General features: G+C 39.5%; 1 protein-coding gene across 1 annotated transcript in view; it reads right to left on the bottom strand.

The window, feature by feature from the left end:
• Positions 1 to 18,445, bottom strand: part of GXYLT1 (glucoside xylosyltransferase 1) — a gene marked incomplete at its 3' end in the record, with an annotated part of 33,064 nt that extends 14,619 nt beyond the window's left edge. Inside the window, exons 1-3 of the mRNA XM_084256464.1 lie at positions 18,357 to 18,445; positions 7,225 to 7,396; positions 2,704 to 2,829 (exon numbers count right to left, since the gene is read on the bottom strand). Of these exons, the coding sequence (XP_084112590.1) occupies positions 2,704 to 2,829; positions 7,225 to 7,396; positions 18,357 to 18,409 (351 nt within the window). The 5' untranslated portion in view covers positions 18,410 to 18,445. The remainder of the gene's footprint in view (positions 1 to 2,703; positions 2,830 to 7,224; positions 7,397 to 18,356) is intronic.
• Positions 18,446 to 20,891: the final 2,446 nt, after the last annotated feature.

Below are 20,891 nucleotides of genomic sequence, written 5' to 3'. Positions count from 1 at the left end.
CCTGAGATTTCTGTGGGTACCTTCCAGAATGGCACGTTTCCGGATCAACATTCCTCACCTGACACAACCCTGAAGTGCTTCTGAAGCAGGAAAGCGGAGATGTCCCATCCCCTCTGTGCCTCTAAGGAGGCTGCTGGGAGACCTGGGGGTCCCCACCCTCTCCAGTCAGGAAGAACTCCTAGTCTGTGGAGAAGAGGCAGTGCTTTGTCCGTGCTCGGAAGGGCCACAGCCTGGCAGGAGGGGGGACGACCTCCCTGAGTACTGGCTCCCTGACTAGGTAGCCCAGCAGATTCCCCCAGGCAGACCAGCCTGCATGTGGCCAGCCAAGAGAGGTGGCTGCTTAATGCCTGAGCTTAAGGGGGGAGTTGGGTTTCTTGGCAATGTGCTCCCTACTCAAGTCAGACCCCACCATCTCTCCCCAGCTATTTTAAATAAAGAGAAACTGTAAAAGTTTATTTGCATCAACTTATTTAAAACTGGTAAAAGAAAAAGAAAAATGCAGATGTAACAGCAAAGTATGAGAACCACTGGACAGATTTCAATATTTTATTTATTTAACAACTCCATTACATCATTAAATGATCCAGCAAATTTCATGTCATAACAGCAATAATTATATGTGTTAACAGTGCAGGAAGAAACTGAAAGAAAAATGGCTTAATTTATGCTTCTTTCTCCTGTTACCGCTTTTTTAGTAACATATCTGAGTTTATTTAATGTCATATTGGGTTTAAAGTTTGTCTCCCACATCGGAAAATTAGCTCTATGAAAAAAAGAAATTGGTCTGGTTCATTCATTTCTCTCTTTCTCTCTTTTTTTAAGGTTATTTCATTTGTTTCTCTGGCCCAGCACTTCAGTACAGATGTTTGGCAGAAAACAGGCACTCAAGTATTAATTAAATGAATATGACACTGCAGTGAGTCAACATAATTTTTTAAAGAAACCTTATAAAGCCTACACCAGCCTTAGTAAGCCCTTTTGTGGGTTCCTTACAATGGAAGGAAGAGTAAGAGTGATCCCAGCATCTAAATTTTTTTAACCACAGCAAAAAAAAATGCTGGTCAGACAGTTTAGCTATCAAAATCTTGTATTAACTCTGACATCTGGATTCAACACACTATAATATTAAAATGCTAAGAATAGTTTTAATCCATTTAATAAGTAACTCGTGTTTATTCCCCATTATTGATACACTTTCCAAACACTGTGAACATCTTGAATTAATATTTCTAATACTACTATTTCATTTTTTAAGATTTATTTATTTATGCATACAAGAACTAGGGTGTAAGCCAGAGGTGTGGGGGGTGAGAGGATTCACCGGAGACAGAGTGGGGAGCAGAACGGGCAGATGTACTGAAACCCACTGCTGAGGGAAGCAGCATCTGAGACAAGAAAGATCTGCTGTGCCATGTGGGTCAGCTCCCTGGCTGGCCGGGGATTGAACCTCATGCTGTAGTGGCTAGCAACAGCTTGGTAGCATTTTCTTTTAACCCCTGCGCCACCAGGAAGGCTCCATTATTTTAAACATTATAGTGGTCCTAACAATTACTGTGAATTTTAAAATTGTGGGTGCAATCAAGTCAAAATGTTTTTGAATATTTTTATATGAAAAGAAATCAGGGTTTATCACCAGATACTATCACGAAGAACAGCCACGTTGAATAAATGGTTCCCACCCCCCATACACCTTAAATTTTGTTTCTCTTTTAAAAAACGTCAGTTAAGGACCTCCCTGGTGACATAAGGGTTAAAGTCTCAGTGCTATCAAGCTACTGCCAGCCACTGGGGCCTGAGTTTGATCCCCAGCCAGGGAGCTGACCCACATAGCGCAGCAGACCTCTTTTATCTGCCTGCTGCTCCCCTCAGCAGTGTGTTTCAGTCAATCCGCCTGTTCTGCTCCCCACCGTCTCTGGTGAATCCTCTCACCTCCCACACCTCTGGCCTATATCCCAGTTCTTATATGCATAAATAAATCTTTAAAAAATAAAAAAGTCAGTTAGAAAAGGTTGACTGACTTGGTTTAAAACATCGATAGTTAATGGTGTTATCTGTCCCTCCCCCAAATTATAGACGTAGCCTACAACTTGAGGGTATGCCTGTTTCTGAGCTCTGCTGGAAACAGTCCTAGCTCCCCTAAGATCCCCAAACCTCAATACCCTCTTAGAAGTAAAAGTTCTTAGAGCAACTGAATAAATTAAAATGTAAGAAATGCCCTCACTTTCTTACTCTTCATATTGCACTTTTTAAAACTGAAGATTCGTGGCAGCCTGGCAGCAGCCCCATTTTCCCACCAGCACGTGCTCACACATCTCTGTGGCACCTTTAATCACAGGATGTACTTTGTGCTTCTAGACCTACTGTCACGGCACACTTAATACAATATAGTGTGAACATAAACCCAAAAATGTGCAACTGCTTTACTGCAGTGGTCTGGAAACAAGCCAGCATCTCCAAAGTATGCCCATAATACTGCCACAGAAATTACATTTTTCATCTTTCACAGATGCTTTTATCATAGCTTTTACTTGTTCCATGAGAAATTTTTTTCTAATATTCAACAGGAAAATCATACATGTTGCATATGTCTATTTATTTAACTGAATTCATATGTAACTCTTCACTACTTCACCTGTGTAAAAGCATGGCACAAGTTAAAAAGGAAAAAACAAACCAAAAAAACCCCTGAGGAATAAAACTTACCGGCAAGAACAATCTCTGGGAAGCACATGGTTTAAAGAGTTTTTTCCATTCTGCTGCATTCTGACTTGGAAAAGTTATTGGGTATAAGGAATAATTAAATGTTTGTAGGAATGACCAGCTGTCGAGCTAAAAATAAAATTAAAAAAGTTAAGATTTGTTTCACTTCCAATTCTTTCTATAAAATCACCTATTATGCAACAAAATTAAATTTAAAAAGTGCACATTTTATTTTGTACAAAGTTACATTCTTCTTTCCCACCATTTGCTTTCACTCAAAATCTTAAAATCATAGTAACATGCCATTAAAGTGCCACCATCAAGATCTGAGGCACAATGAGAGTTGTAAGGTGTCAATTGCAAGATCAGAAAGTTGAAAGGCCATACAAGTTGTTCATCTCCCTCAACGGTACATAATGTTTAATGCTTTCAATCCCTGAACAAATCAAACTCGGCAAATTTAGCAATAATTATTACAATTTATAATAAAAAAAGTTAGTCAGACCAATACAACTGTTTAAAAATATCTGTCCATTCATGTGGTCTTAATAAACATAGATATCCCTGTTAATAAAACATTCTGAGAAAACATCCAATTCATCACAAAAAGCAAAACAGATCCAGTCTATAATGTATACTGTTTATTCTTTAGTATCCTAAATGCATTTCAAGACACTGAATTGTTTAAGATCAGTTTTATTACTGATTTTGCTTCAATAGAACTGATTTTTTTAATTGAAATAAAGCTGCATTTTAACATTATTCAATATAATTGTTGATTCAACTTTCCTAATGAGCATCACAATCTACAGGGGAAAAGACAGGAACTAAGTTTCTGTAACAAGCTGAAGTTCTCTTTTTGAATTATGACTGTGTTCACGTAATTTTTAAAAACATTAATGCCTTCCAACATAATTTAAAGGAAGTCTTTCCTTCTAACACTATTGCTTTGATTCTCTATTAGTTCAAAACACTATTATTTTATTTTCCCTGCATAACTTACAAATCACTTAAAGGTACCTTCAATATCAACTTCAAAATGAAATCATAGGCATTTTTAATTTAACATTCTAATACTTTATATCTTTTTCTAGTAAAAGCACAGTCCATACAATATTTGATATTCTTTTTGTATTACATTTATCATCATTTTTTTAATTTAAATTTTATTTTTTATATTCCCCATACAATTACAACCCCCTTATTTTGACCCCATGCCTTCCTTTCCCTGCCCCCCATCCGCCATAGAGTGTCTCTGGTTCATAGTTGTTTGCTGATTTTGATATTTTCTTTCTTATAGTTATTCTTTTTCCTGGTCTCTTATTTAAGTTTTCTAGATTCCTGCTATGAGTGAGACCATCCGGTATTTTTCTTTTTCTTTCTGGCTTATTTCGCTGAGCATGATCCCTTCCAGCTCCATCCATGTTGCTGCAAACTGCATGTGTTTCTGTTTTGAATCAATATTTGATATTCTTTCATCAAAAGCAAAACCAAGTATTTTCAGAGCTGGTTATAATAAGCAAAGAAAAACTAAGTTTAAAAATATAGTATCTTTACACAAGCAGTAAGTCAGATTTGAACACAACAAGCAGACTACATCTAAGATGAAGCAATAAATTCAATTTATTTTTTAGTAATCTTTTCAAAGATTTCCACAGTTAGTAGCAATCTACTAGTAGCAATCACAGTTAGTTGTCATTCTCTGAACTACTAGGATAAACGATACTAATTTTTTCAGTTAATATTTCAGAAAATCTGATAAGAAATCAAGATCACAAAAGCACATATCAAAAATAGATACTAAAACGTTTTAAAATAGTAAAGTTTTATGCCTATTGGAATCAAAGATTTTGGTTAAAAAAATGAAAAGATTTAAGGTCACAAATAGTATTTTTTTACTTAATATGCAAAAATAAACTAATTTAACTTGAAAAAACATCAAATATATTTTTTTACATAAATTTCCGCTGAATAGTTATCTTTTTTAAAATAGTTTTTTTAAATTTTTTATTTATTTATACAAGCACTGGGTACAGTCAGAAGCGCAGGAAGGTGAGAGAATTCACCAGAGCCAGAGCAGGGAGCAGAAGAGACAGACTGCTGAAATACACTGTTGAGGGGAGCAGTGGGAGCAGCAGGAGAGGTCTATCGCGCCATGTGGGACCTTCGCCAGTGACTGGGGATCAAACAGGCGCTGCAGAGGCTGTGGGCAGCTTCGCAGCCCAGTGCTCAACTGCTGCGCCACCAGGGGAGGCCCTGAATAGTTATCTTGCAGGATAAAGCATTCTATGCTGGAAATCTCTCTCTCAGAATACTTTAAATATTGCATGCCATTCCCTTCTTGCCTATAGTTTCTACTTAAAAATCTGTGAGCCATCTAATTGTTATTCCCTTACAACTAACTAATGCTTCTCTTGATGCCTTTAGTAGTCTATCCTTGTCAATGACTTATAACAGTTTATTAAAATAATCTTAAGAGTGCATCAGTCTGCTATAATTTTGTTTGGAATTTTTTGGGTCTCTTATATCAAGACATCTGCTTTATTTCCAAGATTGAAATAGTTCTCAGCAATAATTTCTTATTTATTTATTTATTTAGATTTATTTATTTATTTCTACAAGCACTGGGTACAGTCAGAAGCACAGGGGAGTGAGAGAATTCGCCAGAGCCAGAGCAGGGAGCAGAACAGGCAGAAGGAACGAAGTACACTGCTGAGGGGAGCAGCGGGAGGCAGGAGAGGTCTGCATGCCATGTGGGACCCTCGCCGGTGGCCAGGGATTGAACCGGCACTGCAGAGGCTGTGGGCAGCTTTGCAACCCAGCACTCAACCGCTGCACCAGCGGGGAGGCCCAGCAATAACTTCTTTAAATAAATTTTCTGTGCATTTCCTCTTTTCTCCCTGGGTCCCCCATGATACAGATGTTATTTCTCTTTAAGAGCTCTTACACTGCTTTCTTTTGTTTTGTTTTATTCTTCTTTTCTCTTGGCTGTTCTGTCTGTATGTTCTCTGCCACTCTGCTGTGCTTTCAAATTAATTCTCTCCATTATTTGCCTTAGTTTACTGTTGAGGTACTCGATTATATTTAATTCAGTTATAGCATTTTTTGAACTAGTTCTAGCTGTGGCAGTCTAATATTTTCTCAATCTGTATTGTGTTCCTGTTTTGTATCATCCAGGGTTTTTTTAATTCAGCAGGCACGGTTATCACTATTCCCTTAAACTCCTCTCCAGGTATATTCCAGAGTTCTGCTGGAGACTTCTCTTGGGATGTTTTTGCTCCATAATTTATATGTTCTTTTACATCTTCATACTTAGTTTTTAACGGGTTGTAATAACGGGTTTTCTTAACAAACTGGCTTTATACCAATCCTGCAAGAAGCTGGGTGTAATCCTAATTTTTTACCTCTGATGATTAGGTGCCTAATTATTTCACAGACCTATGCCACTGCACCTGTTCAGATGGTTGGGGCACTGATAGGAAGGAACCACGGCAATAGAACACAGAAAATCACTTTCAGTGAGCATCAAGAGTTCAAGTTTCCCAGACCTCCCTGGTGGAACAGGGATTAAAGTCTCAGAACTATCAAGATATCACCAGCCACTGCGGCATGAGTTTGATCCCTGGCCAGGAAGCTGACCCACATAGGGAGGAAGACCTCTCATGTCTTGCCCACTGCTCCCCTCAGCAGTGTATTTCAGTGGATCTGTCTGTTCTGTTCCCTACTCTGTTTCTGGTGAATTCTCTCATGCCCCACAACGCTGATCTACACTCCTGTTCTTGTATGTATGCATAAATAAAAATGAATCTTTAAAAAAAAATTACCATTTTAAAAAAACAAATAAAACCAAACAATTCCCTTCGCTCAAAAGAAAATTAAAACTGAGGCCTCCCTGGTGGTACAAGTTCAGACACAACCTATGACGCTATCGACAGCCACTGTAGCACAAGTTCAATCCCTGGCCAGGGAGCTACCCACATGGCACAGCAGACCTCTCCTGACTCGTCCGCTGCTCCCCTCAGCAGTGTATTTCGTTTGGTCAATCTGCCTGTTCTGTTCCCCACTCTGTCTCTGGTGAATCCTCTCACCCCCCGCACTCTGGCCTGTACCCCAGTTCTTGTATGCATAAGTAAATCTTTAAAAAAAAAAAGAGAGAGCGAGAGAGAATTAAAACTATTGTATACACTCTCACTGAGGCACTCCCAAGTTATGGATGGGCAAAAACTTAAATCACAGGACTTCTCAATCACAACATTCTGGAAATATAGGCAGTAAAACAAAACCTCCATATTTGGCAAAGGATTTCAATGAGCCTACTCCTTCCTGTACAGGAACAAACTCCTCTTATACCCTAAACCTGGGTTCACAGATGAACTTGTATGGGAGAACACTCCTTATTCTGTGAGAGCAGCCCTACAGAATAAATATTTTTGTTCAGCAAAGGATTAAAATGCATTAAATATTCCACTAAATATACTGTTAAATATTCAACTCAAAAATCTTGACTATGTCTCAAATACTTACTATGCCTTTAAAACTATCATGTAGCTGATCTTCAGCAAAAATATGGAACTGAAGAGGTTTGATGCTGAATATGATGGCTGACTTCAACATGGTTATAGTTTCTTCCAGTCTTTCTCCACAGGCAACTACGGCGAGGTGCATTCTCTCAACAGGCTGCCTTTTCAGACTATACCTAATAAAAAAGAAAACAGCATTTTCCAACAGTTTCAATATATAGTATGTTTACAACATGCTATTTGGAGCATGTTCAAAAACTGAAGTTCAAAACTTCTATTTAAAAAGCAAAGAAATGTCAAATGAGAAAGCATTACAACATTACAATCATATTTCTACACTCTCAACTACTCCTTCTTAGCCAATGTTCCATACTTAGCATCAACATAAAACAAAAATGACTATTTTTTCAGTTCTCCCAAGAACAGTACATTAGAGTTTAATTCTCTTACGAACCTCCTTCTTCTCTCTCCTCCCCCTCACCTCTCAAAGTTGAGAAAGGGTACATCACTGATTTGAGGATCTTCCATTCAATTTTTTAATAATTATTATTTTTCTAAGAATTATTTATTTATTTTATGCAAGAACTGGGGTACAAGTCAGAAGCGTGGGAAGGTGAGAGAATTCACCAGAGCCAGAGCGGGGAGCAGAACAGGCGGACAGAGCGAAGGCACTGCTGAGGGGAGCAGCGGGCGAGGCAGGAGAGGTCTGCTGCGCCATGTGGGGTTCTCCCTGGCCGGTGGGGAATCGAACCGGCGCTGCAGAGGCTGCGGACAGCTTCGCAGCGCGGCACTCAACCACTGCGCCACCAGGGAAACCCCAGTTTTTTAAACTTTTTTATTTGGAAAAAATCTCATTGACACATAAAAGAGAATATAGCAACAAATCCTTATGTAGCCAACCTCCATATGCAGTTATCCATTCAAAGGTATTCATACTTCATCTAAAATTCCTTCCCCTCATCACCTTTCACAAACAGATCAATAACTTTTTTTTTAAAGATTTATTTATGCATACAAGAGCTGGGGTAGAGGCCAGAGGTGCAGGTGGGTGAGAGGATTCACCAGAGACAGAGTGGGGAACAGAACAGGCAGACTGACTGGAAAACACTGCTGAGGGGAGCAGCGGGCAAGCCAGGAGAGGTCCGCTGCGCCCTGTGGACAGCTCCTTGGCCGGCCAGGGATCGAACTCGTGCTGCAGTGGCTGCGGACAGTCCCATAGGCTGCGTCTCAACCCCCTGCACCACCAGTGAGGTCTGCAGATGAGTAACTTTGAAGCAAACTCAGACATGCATTCATTCATAAATATTTCGGTTAGTATATCCAATCTTAAACAATGCTGGTAAGAAAAACTATTCTCTTAATTTTTCTTCACTGACATATTCAGTTCCACTCACCAACTAATTAGTGAGAGGTAAAAATTTCTGAGATGGTCTAAAACATAATAATCAAACACTTATGTCTTTCTGGAGGGAAAAATTCCCTAAACTCAATTTATTAGTCTGGGATATGTTAGACTATTTCTAACACAGAGTAGCAGCGAACAGCAGCAGGCCTAGGAAAACTTAGAAACCATTGTGCCTTAACACTCTCAACTAACACAATCCACTAGCATAAAGAGGACAGAATTAGGTATGACTACATTACTATTAAACAAAATAACATTGTAATATGAAAATCTTATTTATAATTATGGCATAAAATCATTTTTTTGGTGTTAAGAGCCAAAGGAATGTAATGGAAGACCATATAAAACAAAACTAACAACATATTAAAGAACTATAAAGTACAAAACTCTGAACTAGAAATATTCAAATTTGACTTTAACTCAATTTTTGCTACAGAGATCTTTTCTGTGAAATGTGTAAGAATTAGAAGTTACACTCTTTAATGATAACAGTTGTAGTTATACATTACTGAGATCTGTAGTAGAGGCAATGGGTGATTAATCATTTTTCTCATATTTACAAACTAAAACTACTTCGGAATTGTGAATATACATATGTCCATGTGTTAGAGTAGACGCAGAACTATTTTCTGTGAAAAATTTTGGTTTTCTTCATGGGGAGTCCCTCAACTGACTAACATATCAGAAAACAGAAAATCATACTAAACAATATTAATTACACACAACTGCCTAAAATATATGTGCATTTTAAAATCTTCACATTTTCACATTAAACACATGGAACAACTTACAGGATGACAAGCTAAGTCTGCACGCACATCATGGCCATGTGGTCTACACATTCCTTCCTATTAACAAGCTTGTTTTGCTAAGGGCCTGGAGATATTTAAGACAGCAGTTGGAAATGTGTTTCTGCTCTGCCTGGGTTCAAGAAGCCCAAAAACGGACTAATTTCTCGAACTATGGGACATTTCCTATGCACACAACTGCTGGTACTGTTCGGCAGCAAGGCAGAGCAGCTCTTCGGCAGACATCTGACTCCTGTAAAACACACAGAGGTCGCTTCTTTCATGGATCCCTTTCCTAGGAAACTGCAAAGTGAACACCTCAATATCATGACAGCCCACCCTTTTTAATTCGAGAAAATGGGCCAAGTATTCAAAGTGAGGGTCTTTGAAAAAATACAGCAGAAAGAAAAAAACTTGTTTTCATGAAAAAACTTCCCCAAATAATTCATAGTTAAATATTATTATACCACTTTATTTGTTAATGGCATTAAGTTGGAGAAGTTACTTACACAGTGGTATCCTTGCAAAAAGCATATTTACTGTTCTATTATAGAAGCTGTGGTGGTATTTCATTCTACACCCAGGTATTAAGATTATCATTAAGATATAATATTAGGTATGGTAATACTGTGATATACAAGAAACCTATATTTGGCCATTTAGATAATCAACAGATAATTGGTTTTCATCCACAGGTCCTGGCACACAGTTCCCAAAAGCCTTGCAATTTCCTAAGTGTAGTGAGAGATAAAGGGAACTCTTGAGTTAATGAAGGTGACTCTTAGAGAGACACCCACAGGTGAAGTCTGGTTGCCAGGAGGGCCAGCCCATGAGATTAGAGGATGGGAACTTCCAGTTCCACCTCCTCACCCTTCCAGAGGAAAGAGGGGCTGGAGGTACAGGTCACTGAGTCAATCAATTATGCCTGTAATGAAGGCGCCATAGAAACTCAAAAGAATGGGCTTTAGAAGAGGCTCCCGGCTGGTAAACATGCACATTTTGGGGAGAATGGCACACCTGCATAGGGCACAGATGCTCCAGGTCTTTTTCCCACATCTTGCCCTCCACAAGTCTTGAAACTGACTGAGGATTCTTATTCATTTTCCAGTAAATGTGGTATTCTAGGAAATTAATCAAAACCGAGAAGGGTGTTCTGTAAACCTCTGATTTACAGCAAGCCGGACAGGAGCAGATGATAATCTGCACTAGCAATTGGCACTTGGAGTCTGAGGAGGCGATGGGGGAAACTCTGATTCAGGTTGGCTGCTCAGAAGCTACATAGCAGCATGGGCTTGCAATAGGTGTCAGAAGTGGAGGGCGATCCTGGGGGGCTGACTGTGGGACTGTGGAACCTAACGCCATCTCTGGCATCAGTGTCAGAACTGAGCTGAATTTGCCAACATCAGCTAGTGTCCAAGGATCACTCATTAGTAGGGGGAGATCTAGCTACTCTATTGCTGCAACTAGTCTCAGGACACCAACATACACCGCCTTTGGTACTTAATCTACTTTTATGAATGACTTAAGGTAGCAAGCAAACTGCACAATTCTGCACATCACAACACACCTGTCCAAGCTTCTTTCATTGGTTACCACAAAGTCTATCCTTTCCCCCATGACCTGCTGGGCCATTTCTTTCATTTATCTGGTATTAGCATAAGCATGGGTCTTATAAAGCTCTATTCTTTTCCACTGACAGCAGTCAGAAACAGCAGCTCATCTCCAAGCTCCATCTATACTCATTTTCTGTTGAGTCCCTAAGTTAATAAAACTTTACCCACATCATAGAGATTAACTTTACCCACATCCCCTATAAAACAAGGGGACATGAACCCAGCTCATCTCAATGCAATGGAAATCACCATACACAAGCAAATGTCAAGGCAATCGAGACACAATTTTACACACTCTAAATAATCTTTTCTTTTCAGTAAATGCTTCCAGATCCCACTTTTCATGACATAAAGTCCCTCACTGAAGTTCCAAGATTTGAGGCTCTGATTGCATAACTGATTACAATAAATAAGTCACCGAAACAGAGTTATTATTGTAACACTTCTGCTACAAAAGAATCTCAATAATTATTCTATTTTTTAGGCAACATGAAAGATTTCCAGTGTTTGTCTAGCCTATTACTAATGTTCTCTCTATAAAAGAAAACAATGTGCAATGATATCTAAACTAGAAATTAGCATTATAATGACATACACAGTCAAACTACACAAAGTGAATTTCTAATGATAATCTCCCCAAACTAAAAGATATCGGGAACTGGTCCTTAAACATCTGCAGTGGCGCTGCTGGAACACAAGCCACTCCTCCTTCAGTATGAAAGGAGGTGGGTGCTGAGGGGAGCTATCATGGCCCCAGTGATGACACAAGCCCCATATGCAGGTCTTTGGCCACCAGTCTGCAACCTTATGTTCCTGGGGTAAGTCCATGTCTCCCAGGGGCTGCAGCATCCTATAGGTCTGCTGTGGCTGCATCAATAAAGGCAGCATATACAGATTTCTACAGCTCTATGACTCTACCAAAGATTGTGAGAAAATGAAAAAGGCTAGTATCTTTAGAGTGCAAAATGATTTTGGAAAATAAGTAATTTCTCTGGGTTAAGAAAACACGTTCACACTCTGACTCTGGTGAATCCTCTCACCCTCTCGTGCTTCTGGCCTGTGCCCCAGTTCTTGTATAAATAAATCAATCTTTAAAAAAAAAAAAAAGAAAACATGTTCAGGGGCCTCCCTGGTGACACAGGGGTTAAAGACAGCACTATCACCAGCCACTGGAGCACAAGTTCGATCCCTGGCAGGCCAGGGAGCAACCCACATGGCTCAGCAGACCTTTCCTATCTCGCCCACTGCTCCCCTCAGCAGCGTATTTCAGCAAATGTGCCTGTTCTGCTCCCCACTCTGTCTCTGGCGAATCCTTTCCCCCCACCCCGCACCTCTGGCCTACACCCCACTTCTTGTATGCATAAATTAAAAAAATCTTAAAAAAAAAAAAAGAGGGCCTCCCTGGTGGTGCAGGGGGTTGGGGTGCAGCCTATGAAGCAGTCTGCAGCATGGGTTCGATCCCCAGCCGGCAAGGGAGCAACCCATGTAGTGCAGCAGACCTCTCCTGGCTCACCTGCTGCTCCCCACAGTACTGTGTTTCAGTCAATCTGCCTGCTCTGTTCCCCGCTCTGTCTGTGGTGGGTCCTCTCACCCCCCTCACCTCTGGCCTGTGCCCCAGCTCTTGTATATATAAATGGATAACCTTTAAAAAAAAAAAAAAACATGTTCATCACCAACTACTATCTGGGAAAGACAAATCAAGACCACAATGAGGTACCACCTCCCACCTGTGAGGACTGTTCATCTCAAAAAGACCGGAAGCCACAAGTGCTGGCGAGGATGTGGAGGAAAAGGAACCCTAGATTCACTCTGAGTAGGAAAGTAGAATGGTCCGCCCTCATGGAAAACAGTATGGAGGCGCCTCAAAACATTAAAAATAAATCCACCATATGATCCAACAATCCCACTCTTCAGCATCTATCTGAAGAACACAAAAGCATGACTTCAAAGAGTTATCTGCACTGCAATGCAGATATACTAGATATGACAAGCAAATTGCGTAATTGGACTGCATTATAGTATTCTGTAATAGCAGTACTATTTACAGCAGTCAAGTTATGGGAACCACCTCAGTACCCAGTGACAGATGAGCAGATAAAGAAGATGTGGATTTCACATATACAATATCACTCAGGTATACTAAAAAAAAAAAAAAAAAAAAGGAACTATCGTCATTTGCAACAACGTGGATGGAGGATTATGCTACATGAAATAAGTCAGAAAGAAAAAGACAAACACTGAATGATTTCACTCAAAAGTGGAATATAAAGAAACAAAATAAAGGAAATGACAAGACTAAAGTAAAACAAAACCTAGACATTTGAGTAAAGAATTAAGGCTACCAAAAGTGGTTGAGGAGCAAGCAGGGCAAGAGATCCAGTGGACGAGGGGGCAGGATTAGTGGGGCTTTAGGGATGGGTGTGATAACATATGTCTGAAGAGGTTATGAACTGCTATCCCTAAATCATATACAGTACTGTAAACCAATGTAACCTTAACAAAAATGATAAATTTTTAAAAAGGATTTCTTTGGGTTGATTTCCACAGAATTTTATCACTCACCTGTGTTCCTGAGCTATGAAACTGAATACCTGGGCTAAGGAATAGTTTTTCCTAATAGACAAAAAAAATTTAAAAACTCACTGTTGAACAAAATGGAAAATTATATTCAGAAACACTAATAATTTCCATAGCGTGTAGTTTTGTATTAACTTTCCCTCTTACTATTTTTTTTTTAATAGTGCTAAATTATCATAACTGGGTAAAAGTACTTTAAAGAGTTGTACATAAATCACTTGACACAAAATATAATACAGCATTACAAAATCTGAATATTTAACATGAACTATAAGTACTAACTGCTAAACTATAACTTAAAATAATCTACAAGCATTTATTTCTTAAATCTAGTAGGAGTCCATTTAAGATAATATAGTTAACATTACATTCACCAATAACCAAAGACTTCCTGAACCTAATTTGAATTCACTATAAAAAGAATATTTGAAGAGTTAAATATTTCAAAATCTCAAAAAACAGAATTTCATAATACTACTAAAATTAAGAGAATATGCAATGAAAGGGCCAAAAAATTAAAAAATGTAATAAATTAGGAAAATATTTATGATCAGTTAAAATGCAATTTAGTAGACAGACTTCATTTTTCATGGATATTTAACTCCTTGCATATACTAGATGGAAGCAAGCAACCTGACCTCATACAACTTATAGCCTGTTATGAAAAGACAGAATTTTAAAAGATTTGTTTCTGCTTAAACAGAAAACACTCAATCTTGCTAAGCAGTAAGCAGTTCACCATGCACATCAAACCTAGTCGGGAAGTGCTGGAGAAAACATTAGTTACTTTCTGGTTGCCAAGGACCCAGCTAGGCATGGGGCTTGCACACCACATGTCATCTGCAAAGTCAACAGTCTAGAAGTAGAAAAAGATTCACAGCCACAATGGAAGGGGTAAGCACGCCAACAGAGAGGACACAAAGAAGGGAGAAGCAGTGGGCTAGCAGGGAAATCATACTGATTGGATAAGAAGCCATGAACAGAGTCATGAGAACAGAAAGTTCTTGTCACACTTGTCAGGAGCAAGCGTGAGAAGACAGGTAAGAAGTGCCACTACGAAAATGACATGTGGACAGTCAATCATCCACAAACATACAAAACACAGGTGAGGAAAGGTAAAAAGAGCTCATCATGAATTCAGCTTTGAACGAGCATTCCCAAGGCATCTACATCAGCAAGATAAAAATGCCCGATGAGCAGCACATAGCAGAGTTATGGAGCTCAGAAAAGAGCTCTGGGCTGGAGAAAACAGTTACAGATTACCCTGCGTCTATCCAAGGAGTGCAGAGAGAACACAGCTGAGTGTAAGGAACATCAATATTTAGGAGAGAGGAACAGAGAGAAGTCCAGGAGCAGAGAAATCAAACCCTGAGACTCAGGGCCTTGAAAGAAAAAGTGGTAACCAGCATCCAAAGGACAAGAAAAATAAGACTACGCTCCAGAAGAATGACTCAGAGGTTGTGCTAACTTGCGCCAGGTGTATAAGCCTCCTGCTTAGAGAAGGCTGAAGTGTAAAGTTATATGTATGTGTTTGTTTTTTAGGTATATGAAAGTAAAGCCAGTAGAAGCCCTTATAAGGAAGTTGCTGGTGGAGCGAGAGTAAACAAAAAAATGCTTGAAGAAAAAAAGGCTGTGCAAGGATTTTGTATTCAGTTTTGTCTCAGGGGGAGAAGAGGCGAAGGGAAGTGACCAGCTGGGAAGCCTCAGTCAGAGGATGGCTCAGCAGATGCAGGTACAAATTACTAAAAGCGCATGACTTGAGATGAAAACACTTGATCTTTCTTTTTTATGTTATTTTATATTCATTGTATAATAAATTACTTGGGAGAAAAGTAATTCCCCAGGTAAGTTTAATCAAAGTAAAACTACACAAAGAATTCAAACTAGGAAAGGAGGCCATTCAAGATGATCACAGGGGAAGATCCTGAACACCTACCCAAAGTACAGCAAATCTGCAGCAATATGTTGGAACAATCTCCTCTCAAACTGGGAAAGCTGGGACAGCCCTGGGGAAAAGAAAGTGGGGCTTGTCAGGGCCCACTGTGCAGGCAGAGCGTGAGAAAGGAGTTACAAAGACATTTTACCGAGTATAGAGTTGGGCAAAAATGAGGGATTCCTTAAATGCTGAAAGGGAGGGTGAAATTACAAGACAGGCAGCAATGTGGCTTGTCTGCATCTTCCATACAGTGATTAAATGTGAGGGATATAAGTGCTAAATAAGAAACTAAGTTTGAGTGATTTTATGTAATTATACAATGCATTTAACAAAATGGCTTCAGACAAAGACTCTGAACGCAATATCCTATGTTGAAAGTCTAAAAAAACAGTACAGCTTTCTTAAATTTCAAATTCAGGAGTGAAACAAGTACAAGGATGATGACATTATGTGTCCATCCAGTGCAATTTGTTCTGGGGCATACTTGAGAACATCAGAAAAAGAATGAGTGAGGTCAAAACCAAAGGGATAATCAGCAGAGGCTCCAGAATTCGGACTCTGCCACTGTCAATGGGTGAGGCACTCTCTACAGCCTGGGAGGAGAGAAAAGTATTATCTGGCTGTAACTTACAAAAGGACACGGACTGCAAAAATCAGTACAGGAATTTTCAAGCTTGCCCAGCTTTCACAGTGAGATCCAAGCCACAAAACTGGAGCTAGCAAAGTGATGCTTGTCAATATGTAAGCAACTTTTAATACGCATGAAAAATACGAAGTTCTAATAACCCAAAATTATGAGCAGGCTAAAAGGTAAAGTTATTTTTGAGAACTTCTGAAAATTTGAATCATGTGATTTGACAGACCTACATTAGATTTTCAACCACCCAATCTGTTCCATGGCAATAAAATATAAGGTCTGATTTCAAGCATTCTCTTCCAGTAGTTCATGGGATGCATAATGCATTGGGAATACAAGAACTTAAAAATATGTACTGCTAGTATATACTTTCTTCTTTGTTTAAATAATTTTATATAATATTTACATCATTCATTTCTGTACAATGTATGCTTTCTCCTCTCAGGTGTAGTCCCCATGAAGTTCCCACCAACAATTCAGCTGTGCACCATCAACATAGTACCCTGTGCTCCTTCCCACCCGTTTTGATCCTACTCCCTCCTTCTCCCCTGAAGAAAGTCTCTGATTTATAGTTGCCTGTTGATTTTGATTTTTAATTTATAATTAATTTTTTTCCCTGATCCCTTATGTGGTTCCCCTACATTCCTCCTATATTGAAACCATCCCATATTTTTCTTTTTCTTTCTGGCTTATTTCACTGAGCATAAACCCTTTCAGCTCCATACATGTTGCTGCAAATGGCATAAGTTTATCTTTTTGGATTGCTGAGTAATATTCCATTTTGTGTGTGTGTGTATCTACTTGATCCAGTCATCTATTTTGGGGCATTTGGGTTGTTTCCATATATTACCTATTATAAGTAGTGCTGCAATAAACATAGGGGTGCAGGAGTTGTTTTGAATTTATCTTTTTGTGTCCTTTGGGTTGATACCTAGGAGTAGAATTGCTGGGTCATATGGAAACTCCATTTTTAGTAGTCTGAGGAACCTCTACACAGCTTTCCATAGTTGTTGGACCACTATGCATTCCCACCAGCAGTGCAGGGGACTTCCTCTTTCTCTACATCCTCGCCAACATTTGTTGCTGCTATTTTTTTTTAATATGTGCCATTCTCACTGCTGTAAGGTGGTATCTCATTGTGGTTTTGATTTGTATCTCACTGATTACAAGTGATTTTGAACATTTTTTCATATGCCTGTTGGCCATTTGCATTTCCTCTTTGGAGAAGTCTTTTTAGCAATTCTGCCCATTTTTTAGTATACATTTAGAATTCAGTTCTCCCGCCCAGGATACTCTGCCTTCTGTCTTTGTATCTGCTAACTTCTTGTCGGTTGTGGCTACTCTCCCTTATGATAATCCCCTGGTTTACCAGCATGAAGGGTCTTTCAGAATATAAGTCTCAGACGGATGATGCCATGGTACCTAACTCAGTGTGGATCTCAGCACTTAGCAAATGGAATGAGGAGAATTAATTAACATTTAAGCGAAATCATTAAAGATACATAAAAAATGGGTGGCTCTCAGAGAAATTTTATTCTTGGGAGAGGCCTTTCAGGCTACTGCCTCACTCTCCCCCAAGACCTTCATTCCTATCAACAATTCTTTCTTTCACTGAAGATCAGAGCAGACAGACACCTGAGAAGTCAGTTCAACGCCTCCATTACCCAAGGACATGAACTAAGTCAAATTATTCAGTAACTTAAAAGGTCAATAAACAATGTCGCATCATTTGCTCCTTTATTAAATACTTATCTTTATCCTCCCATTCCCAAGCATTCGATCTTTCTGCTAATAACCATCATAATCCTTCCCCAGTTAGCTCCTTCTACCTACAAGGTGCTATTTTAGAATAACAACATTAAGCTAGATGAATGACACATATATATTAGTGGTATCATCTATTTATCACTTTATCACCTCTTAACTACAATTACATAATAAATTCTCCAAAGAACAATATTATAACATCAAAAAATGTACATTTTATATGCAGATGAACTAAAACTGAGTAATAGTTACCAATTGAAGAAAAATTAAAAACCTAATCAGAAAATGATTTACTTGCATGATATTAAATTACAGAAAAAGGAACACTTTTGTCTCCTACTATAGTCAAAAGTTTATTATCTACTATCTAATCTTATCTACACTGATCTACCAGTTAAATATTAAGTGCCTACCTAAAAGCCGCTTCCCAAAAGCAGTTCATTCCACAAACATCAGAGGGCAGCATCCAATAGGGATTCCAGTAACACACAGAGAAATCTTTACACCTAACAGAGTAAGACAGAAATAAAGTCCTACATGAATAATTCAGTTCAGAACAGGAAATTTACTCAATATAATAACTTACTGTTCTATTTTGCAGCAACAAAATTGTGAATCCAATTTTGCAAATCCAATCACTATGTAAAGATGTTTGGAAATCACTGGAGAATGATTTCTTCATTAGTGAGGGTACCATTATTTTAAACAGAACTTAAAAGTTTCAGGTACAATACAGTACACTGGGAAACAGTATTCTAGTCAGGAACTCTCATGATATATTTAAACCCCTTCCTCAGATGTCACAGACAAAATGGGAAAACTTCTAAAATTTCCCTTCATGAACTATGCCTATTCTTCCTGGAATAAGATCCATTTCAGCAAAACCAAGTATTTGCTTATCCGAAGCAAAATTAAAATGCTATAAATACTAACATGGGGAAACAGAGGCTTTCTAAATTTTTTAACTCAATCCTCAAAGGTATTTTAAATTGAAAAACAGGTATCCTTTGATATTCATGGCTCAGTTTCATGACCTACATTATCTCAGTTTCATTATTTCACGCAAGTTAAAATGGAGGACCAAGTGTGATCTTTCTTCCTAGAGTGCAGATTGGAGCTTTAAAAAAAAAACCCCAGGGCCTCCCCGGTGGCGCAGCGGTTGAGCGCTGGGTTGCGAAGCTGCCCGGGGCCTCTGCAGCGCCGGTTCGATCCCCGGCTGCTCCCCTGCCACCGGAGGAGGGTCCCACATGGCGCGCAGACCTCTCCTGCCGCCCGCTGCTCCCCTCAGCAGTGTACTTCGGTCCTTCTGCCTGCTCTGCTCCCCGCTCTGGCTCTGGTGAATTCTCCCACCCTCCCGTGCTTCTGACTGTACCCAGTGCATGTATAAACAAAACAAACAAATGAATAAATAAAAGCATACCTCTATTAAAAAAAAAATTAAAAAAAAAAAAAAAAACCCAGAGAGGCCTCCCCGGTGGCGCAGCAGTTGAGCCCTGGGTTGCGAAGCTGCCCACAGCCTCTGCAGTGCTGATTCAATCCCTGGCCGCCGCTGGGTGATGGTCCCACATGGCGCGAAGACCTCTCCTGCAGCCTGCTGCCCAGCGCCCCCCCCTCCCCCCCCCCCCCCCCCCCCCCCGCAGTGTGCTTCAGACCACAGTCTGCCTCTTCTGCTCCCGGCTCTGGCAAATCCTCTCATCCTCCTGCGCTTCTGACTGTACCCAGTGCTTGTATAAATAAATAAATCTTTTTAAAAAAAAAAAAAAAAAAAAAACAACCCAGAGAGAAGGGAGAGGGGTCACAACAGGGAAGGGAAGCAGTGATGGGTCACGGTGCTGTGGTGGTGGGAGAACTACCAGGACTACACCTGGAGGGAGAAACCAATTACTGTACAAAAATGAACAACAGTGTAAGAAAATAAATACATTGAGAGGGAAAAAAAACAGTCACCTCACATTACAAAAAGTATGGTTTCCTTTGTTATTCCTTTTCAAAACAATAGTCTAGCTTGAAGTTCACTTCCAAGGAGTCCTGTGTAATAAAGCCAGCTAGTACCAAGTCAGAGTGAGTCACCACACCAGGTCAACTCCTGTCCTGGTAGCTAGCCAGTGTAGCTTTGTTTTGTCTCTATGAATTTTCTTATAGCGAATTTCTATGAAATTTCAGATTTGCAAAGTTCTTAGATCACTCCTCTTAGATCACAAATGTCAACAGATTAATAAAGTAAAGCAGGGGAGTCTCAGCCCCACTGCAGAGTGAAATCACTTGCCCTACTAATTCAGAATCTGGGGGAACAAGTTCAAGCACTGGAGATTTCTATACATCCTAAGAAATTCTGTATAGCACTGCATTAAAAACTACAATGTTGGAATGGAAAAAACAATGGAAAAACACTCATTTTTAAACTTAAACAGCTTATGAGTCAGGCTCAGTGGTGGTTATTAAAAATTAAGATTCTGGGCCTCCCTGGTGACATATGAGTTAAAGTCTCAGCACCATCAAGCTATCCCAGCCACTGTGCCCTGAGTTCAATCCCAGGCCAGGGAATTGACCCACATGGTGCAGCAGGCCTTTCCTGTCTAGCCCACTGCTCCTCTCAGCAGTGTATTTCAATAGATCCGCCTGTTCTGCTCCCCACTCTGTCTCTGGTGAATACCCTCAACTCCCTGCAACTCTGGCCTACACCCCAGCTCTTAGATGCATAAATAAATAAAAATTTAAAAATTTAATTGAACAGATTTCTTCTATTTGAATGTTTTCACTTCCATTAAAGCCACACAACAAACCTGTTGAGACAGGTATTTCCATCTTTGGGATAGACATTAGGACAGACATTCTTCCAACAAAGCCACAGTTCACCTTTGTTTCAAGAAGAAAAGAATAAACCTTGTTATTCCTTACCCCATCAAACCTTAAAACAGTGGAAAATCAAAATGCAAAACGAAGTCTCA

The sequence above is a fragment of the Talpa europaea genome (genome assembly GCF_964194135.1).
Source record: "Talpa europaea genome assembly, chromosome: 15".
NCBI lineage: Eukaryota > Metazoa > Chordata > Mammalia > Eulipotyphla > Talpidae > Talpa > Talpa europaea.
This window is presented reverse-complemented; position numbering and strand designations above follow the sequence as displayed.